Source organism: Medicago truncatula, chromosome 8, assembly GCF_003473485.1.
Source record: "Medicago truncatula cultivar Jemalong A17 chromosome 8, MtrunA17r5.0-ANR, whole genome shotgun sequence".
NCBI lineage: Eukaryota > Viridiplantae > Streptophyta > Magnoliopsida > Fabales > Fabaceae > Medicago > Medicago truncatula.
The window spans coordinates 23,262,857-23,270,303 of record NC_053049.1 but is presented as its reverse complement, the minus strand read 5'-3'; the positions used below and the strand labels follow the sequence as shown (position 1 = coordinate 23,270,303).

The 7,447-nt window shown below is 33.4% G+C and overlaps 1 protein-coding gene across 1 annotated transcript; it reads right to left on the bottom strand.

Annotated features, from left to right (window-relative positions):
• Nucleotides 1–994: 994 nt before the first annotated feature.
• On the bottom strand, nt 995–5,013 carry LOC112417202 (uncharacterized). Its single transcript, XM_024772437.2, has 3 exons — nt 4,924–5,013; nt 3,627–3,694; nt 995–3,549 (listed from the first exon to the last, which is right to left on the bottom strand). The coding sequence occupies exon 3, from the start codon at nt 3,539–3,541 to the stop codon at nt 995–997; it is 2,547 nt and encodes an 848-aa protein (XP_024628205.2). The 5' UTR covers nt 3,542–3,549; nt 3,627–3,694; nt 4,924–5,013.
• Between the last annotated feature and the right edge of the window lie 2,434 nt (nt 5,014–7,447).

The following is a 7,447-nucleotide window of genomic DNA, read 5'->3' as shown; positions in this document are numbered from 1 at the left end:
TCAACCTGTGAATCAATACAAACACAATACATACATATAAAGCATATAAAAAGAGAATAAATGAAAGGCAGTTATCAAATTGGATAAGGGCTACAAACAAAATTATCTATATACCTACCAGGTTATATAAATAAGTCTTCCAAGAGTATTAATCAATGTAGCCCGACAAAGAGTCGTCAGAATCGGACTCTTCATCATTTGGCACTAGTACAGGCTTTTCAGTAATTGTTGGTGGCATATCATCTCTGGACAGTTCAACTTCACCATTTTCATCAGCTATGGTTAAATTTATAACATGATCTAATGGTTGACTTTGATAGGGTTCTTGGGCATTTAAATTTGACCCTTCTTTCATATTAAAGAAGTCTCTAGGAACAGTACTCATAACATAATTCCTATTTTCATTGTAGGGATCTTGAACGTAGAAGCATTGGTGGACTTGAGAGGCCAACACAAAAGGATCAACTTTATAACATCTTTTATTAAACTGGACACAAGTCATCCCATACTTTTTTTTGTCTTCAACTTCATACCAATCACATCTAAATAACACCAACTTTCCACAACAATCTACCTCAATTATATCTATAATCGATCCATAATAAGTTAATGGTTTTGTTATCGGATTTTCATCTTTCGTGCTTGCAAAGCTTTGGGTCATCGACACCAATGTAACGCCACTATTTTGTGTTTTCCTTCTTGCATCACGTTTTTTAGTATGAAACCTATAACCATTAATAACAAAACCTGAAAATCTCCTAGCAACGACATTTGGTCCTCTTGACAACTCTTTAAGTTCATCAGATACATCATCCATCCAAGTACGAATTTTGAACCATTCAATGAAATCCTTCCCCTGCCTCTTTGCTTTGCTCCACTTCCTTTTTTTATTGAGATTTTTTGTTACATTTTCATGCTCTCTGCAATATAGAAAAATCATTGATAACTTACTAATTAATAATTCTACTAACTTAAAGCCTACAACAAAGTGTGTTTACCTCATAAATTTTTGAACTGCATCACAATTGAACAAGATGTAACAGTGAGCTTGATTCTTTGAATTTCTATCTAAATAAATTGCTTCACCCTTTTTCTTTCCTCCAATAGGATGACCAATATAGGGAAAAAAGTATGAACCTTCAACTTCATAAGGATGACATTTCTCACTATTCCTTCGCATTCGATTAAGCCTTGTCTCTACACCACTATTCAAATACCTTGCGCATAGTATTAAGCCTTCTTCGACTATGTATCCTTCTGCCATAGAACCTTCTGGATGACTTTTGTTACGAACGTAACCCTTCAATTTACCTAAATACCTTTCAGGAGAGTACATCCACCTATATTGAATTGGCCCTCCCATTCTCACCTCATTCACAAGATGTATAGGCAAATGAACCATTATATCAAAGAAACTCGGAGGAAAAATTGTCTCTAGTTGGCAAGGAGTTTCTGCAATCTCTGATTCTAAGATATCAAGATCCTTCAAATCGATAACTTTTTTACATAAACAACGAAAAAAAGAACAAAGGCGGATTAAAGGGTGAGCAACTTGATTAGACATTGTACTTCTTATTGCTACTTGAAGTAAATAATGTAACATAATATGTGCATCATGAGTCTTGTAGCCACAAATTTTTCTTTCGCCAAGTTGAACACACCTTGAAATGTTTGATGCACATCCATCTGGTAGTTTTGCATTTTTTAAAACACCACAAAAAATAGATTTTTCATTTGTGGTCATAGAGAAACATGCTTTTGCAAAAACTATATCCTTCCCTTGATTGATCTCCTTCGGATGAAGTTTCTTTCTAATTCCCATGTCTTGTAAATCCAAACGAGCCTTTCCATGATCTTTTGTCATCCTCGGTATATCCAACAAAGTTCCGATAATACTATCGAAAATATTTTTCTCTATGTGCATCACATCAAGATTATGGCGCAAAGTATTATGCTTCCAATATGGCAACTCAAAAAAGATGGATTTTTTCTTCCATGGACCATTGCTAATTTTCTTTTGCTTCTTTCCAAAGACATTGTTGTAGGTTTCTAATATTTCAGAAATTTCTACCCCTTCAAGCGAATCTGGTGGAGGCCTGAATTCTTTTTCCCCATTAAAATCCCTTGAATTTGATCTATATTTATGATTCATAGGTAAGAAAACACGATGATCCATATAACACACCTTTCGACTATGGCTCAGATAGATAGAGTTAGTGTTATAATTACAGTAAGGGCAAGCCATATATCCTTTCGTACTCCATCCACTCAACATAGCATACCCAGGAAAGTCACTAATAGTCCATAAGAGAGCTGCTCGCATTTGAAAAGTTTGATCTGTTGAAGCATCATATGTCTCTACACCTAAATTCCACAATACCTTTAACTCTTCAATTAATGGTTGGAGGTACACATCAATGTTATTTCCAGGTGAATCTCGCCCAGGTATTAGTAAAGGTAACATAGAATACTCAGCCTTCATACACAACCATGGTGGGAAATTATAAGGAATCAGTATAACAGGCCATGCACTATATTTCAAATTCATTGCTCTAAATGGATTGAATCCATCACTAGCCAATCCAAGTCGTATGTTACGTGAATCACGAGCAAATTCAGGATGATGACCATTGAAGTCTTTCCATGCTTGACCATCAGCAGGATGCCTTAATTTCCCATCTTTGGAACGATCATCATGATGCCACCTTAATGAAGTGGTTGTCTCTGAACACATAAACAACCTTTGCAGTCTAGGAATCAAAGGAAAATGTCTTAATATTTTTGCAGAGACTTTGTGTTCTTTCTTGTTTTCCTCAGTCTGACCACTTTCTGTAGTACTTTCAATCCACCGTGAAGCACCACAAACATGGCATGATATGTCATTATTATGATCTTTCCAATATAGCATACAGTCATTAGGACATGCGTCAATCTTACTATAATCAAGTCCCAAATCTCTTATCATTCCTCTAGTTTTATTATATGAATCAGGAACATTTAATAAAGGCATAGCTTCTTTCAACAACTCTAACAGAGAAGTAAAGGATGCATTGCTCCAACCATGAAGACACTTCAACAAGTACAGACGAATAGTGAAAGATAATGTAGAGAAATTTTTGCATTCTGGGTACAACTCTTGGCTTGCTTCTTCAATCAGATTATAAAACTTTTTAGCATCATCACTAAGACCATTGTTAACTCCACACTCCTCTTGTATCACATCTCTAAATCTATCATTCAATAATTCATCAATGTTATCTAGTTCATCCTCTTCAGAATCTGTATCACCATCAATATCCATGGGACTTAACCCCTCACCATGGCGATCCCAAACATTGTAGCCTTTCTCAAATCCATTTCCTATTAAATGATCAAATACAATCGCTCCTGTTTTCCAAGAAGCATTGTGGCATTGAGCGCAAGGGCACAAAATCTCCAGTCCTTCAGGTTTTCCTTTGTTATAAGCATAATTAAGAAAAAAGAATACGCCCTTCATGTACTCTGGGCTTTCTCTTGGAAATCTCATCCATTCTTTGTCCATTGAGTTTACTAAATAAGAAATGATATCTAATCATCATCATCTTTATTGTTGGTGTAGAAAATACAATGAAAGAAAGAAACCATACAGTAGAGTGTTTGTTGTTGGTGTAGAAAATGAGGATGCAGGTCTTCCTTACAGTTATGTCGTCTTCAACTGTGACAAGTATAAAAATAAATGAAGAAAAATTAGTACAGCTTGAAGTATAAATTTATGGCGATTAATGAGTTCAGAGAGCCAATTAAATAATAAAATTAGTAACATTGATTTCACTAAACGCAAAGACACGCACATAACAATTAGTCAAATGATGATGATCCTAACAATATGAGCATTAAGGAAGCACAAACATACATATATTGGCCCACTGAACAAACACTTTGGATTCTTAATACCAAACTAATCAAAAGCTACTACAATGAAGATCTACTTTGAGAAAATATTTTACCATAAGAACCTACCACAAAACCAGCATTGCTTTATTTTTCAAGTTTTGAACAAAAAATAAGTCCTTTTCAAGTTTTGTACCAAGTATATAGTAAAGAAGATTTGCATCTTATATCACCCATGTTTAGTTAAATAGCATATTCTTTCCTTTTCCTTTCTTCTGGAAAACTAGTAAACAAGAATGCATGCAACTTCTTAGCTTGTAACAAAACATGCATCAGAATTCCTTGTTTCAGAATAAAGTGTCATGGATACATAAAAAACTAAAAACTCTTCACAGGTGAGGGCATATATATATCAGATAGCACAACAAATTAATCAATCAAATATAAAACCATAATACCCGCATTGATGGCATTTCTCTCCCTTGGTTGGATCATATAATGGTCCCCATCCTACCACAAAACCCCTACTTACCATAAGAAAACAATTGATCGTTTATTATTTTTCCTTTATCTTGATACTTAATCATAATGTAAAATATAAAATGAGAATCAGCCACCTAAGTAATAAGAGAGAATCTAAAGCCTATATCAAACTTAAAAGGAATTCCTATGCTCTGTCAAATATTTCTCAGAATATCCCACAAGACATATAACTAAAGATCGCATTCAAACTATGAAACTATTCCAGTTGGACACAAGTTTGTTAATAGCACAATTGCATTATAACCTTTAGAGTGGAATTGGTCATGTTTTACTTCTATCATTTCTCGTGAAAAAATAACTTTCAAAAAATGGTCCATAGTGAATTTTTGGTTTAAACTAATGAAGAGCTATACTAAGGTCAGAGATATATATTCCGTAGTTCAATACCACAATCGATACACGTGAACGGATTCAATCAAATTAAAATATTCAACAACAATTTTATGGTAACCAATCAAATTAAAATGCAGCAACATGGGATACTTAATAAACACGACAAAGTTAACAAACCTGGATCGCGAGAGATACGGAAAGTGAACGCAAATGCTCAGTGAAGAATCGGTAGATAAATCATCCACAAATAAACCAACAAAAAAAAACTTGAAATTAGTTCAAAATTCACATTCTTATTCTCATTCAGCAAAACATAAACATCACAATTCATATTATTACTTCATATCATTTTCTACTAATTCTAATGTCAAGAAAAAGATCAAATCAGATTAATAAACATGAACAAATCCAATCAAATTAAAACATTCAACAACATTTTTATGGTAACCAAACTAATCAAAATTCAGCAACATGGGATACTTAATAAATGACAACAGAGTGCACAAACCTGATTCGAGAGATACAGAAAGTCAACTCAAATGCTCATCGAAGAACCGGCAGATAAATCATCCACAAATTAACCAACATCAAATACAGAAAAAAATAATTGAAATTAGTCCAAAAATCTAATCTAATTTAGCAAAACTTAAAATCATAATTCTTATTCTTATTTCATATCTTATTCTTATCACAGTGATTGCAATGAAGCATATCTGATGAGCGGTGAAATCAGAAGCGCGTGAGATTCCATAAGCACAAATAAACCAACAAAACAAACAAAAACAACATGAAATCAGTTCAGAATTATTACAAGTCTCGTTCGATTTCATATCATTTTCTACTAATCCACAAAAAACAAGTAGAATCAACTTAAAATCAAATCAGAATCATCTTAACCTAAAAAATGTCAATTGCATTAAATCAGTATCAACTTAACCTAGAAATATCAAATTAGAGCAAAATAAAAACGCAAAGGAACTACATACCGCAAATTCGTGAAGAGAAGTGAGAAGTGATTCTGAGATTGTGAGAAGTGAAGAATCGATTATGAGATGTGATTCTGAGATGAAGTGAAGAATCGATTATGAGATGTGATTCTGAGATGAAGTGAATAATCGATTGTGAGAAATGATTCTGTGAGAAGTGAGAAGTGATTCTGAGATGAGATTGTGAGAAGTGAAGAATGATTGTGATAAGTGATTACGAGAGAAGCGATTATGAGATTATGTGATTTTGAGAAGTGATTTGGTGTGAGTGGGTAAGAAACGTGTTGTTGTTGTCCTGAGAGAGAAAGGGTAGTGTGAAATGAAAAACCTGATTCTATTTCTCTGAAAAGTTAAATATAATTCAAAGTAAAAATAAAATAATTAAAGAGTATTAATATTATTATTTTTTTAGGCGTAACGGTTTTAATAATATTATAACTGTTGTTGTATTATTATTGAATATAACTACTACCACCCATTAATATGGTGTTGTTGTTGTCCTATTAGAAAACGGTTTTACGGCAACCATTTTAAAGTGGCGTTGCATTACATCTTATTTGTTGTAGTGATATTATTGTTTTGTGAAATCTCACCCCTTCTGCTTGGAAATGTTGCTCTTCGTATGAGTAACTTGCAAGTAATTAACCAAGAATAGTTGATGTCGTGTGAGCTTTCTCTCTCATGTGTCTTAGGTGCTCTGATACGTAACGGGATGAAAACTTTGTTATTGCTCTTCTATTCCTTACGTATTGTTTTTGAAGAATTATGACTATGTTTTTAGATTGGATTTTTATGAGACATTTATGAAGAGGCCTTCGTGCCAAAGACTGTTTTAGTTATTGAATAAATTCCGCTGCGAAGGATTAAAGATTTTGTTATTGAATTTTAAAGGATAAATAGTTATTTATTCAGTTTATGATTTTAAGAAAAGAATGTGACATTCCGTTTATGTGAATACTCTGATTATTTTTATGAAATTTTTATGTTGGAAAAACGGGATATTACAGTCATAGCCCACGAGTGCTTGGGCTGAAAAGTGAAAGTATAATTCCTCAGTTTCAGTAGGAATTTCCAATTCTTCTTCGGACTCAGCAAGAGGGGGGGTCCATTGGTTCATCCTTCAGTAGCAATAATAATTTAGCAGTTGCACAACGATGGCCAGGGATAAATTTTTCGTCATAATTAAAACAAAGATCTTGTGCGCGTCGTTCTTGTAATTAGGTAGGTGTCAATCTTTTTATAGATAAGCCGTTTTGTGTGGTGGGTATTTTGGTGGTGTTGGTTCTATTGGGCTTAGAGGAATTTGAGGTTTGTGTAGGAGTTTGTAGTCTTGTTCGTGTGTTGGAGAAATTGGTGAGGTTTTTGAAGAATTTGGGATTGCTGTCTTTGATTTTTGTTTTAAGATGTAACGCCCTAATTGTTATTTAATTATTTTTAGTTGATTTAAAGTTTTTTATAAGATTTTAAATGATTTATGTTGATTTTGTGGTGTAGTGTATTTTATTAAATGGCTATTTTCATTATTTAATAGAATAAGTGAGAACTTGGATTTAATTGGAGTTTTGGGGTTAAATGAGAATTAAGTGAATTAAGTGGGAGTTAAGTAAATATTGGAAGGTTATATTAATTGAGAAAATTAGAAAATAGATGTCAGAAGCAGTTTTCACGTACAACAGAGTTTTGGGAGAAAAACCAAGAGAAGAGCCAAGTGGGGA

Bases quoted from the DNA above. Each gene is read 5' to 3' on its own strand.
- LOC112417202 (XM_024772437.2), bottom strand. From the start codon at position 3,541: ATGGACAAAGAATGGATGAGATTTCCAAGAGAAAGCCCAGAGTACATG.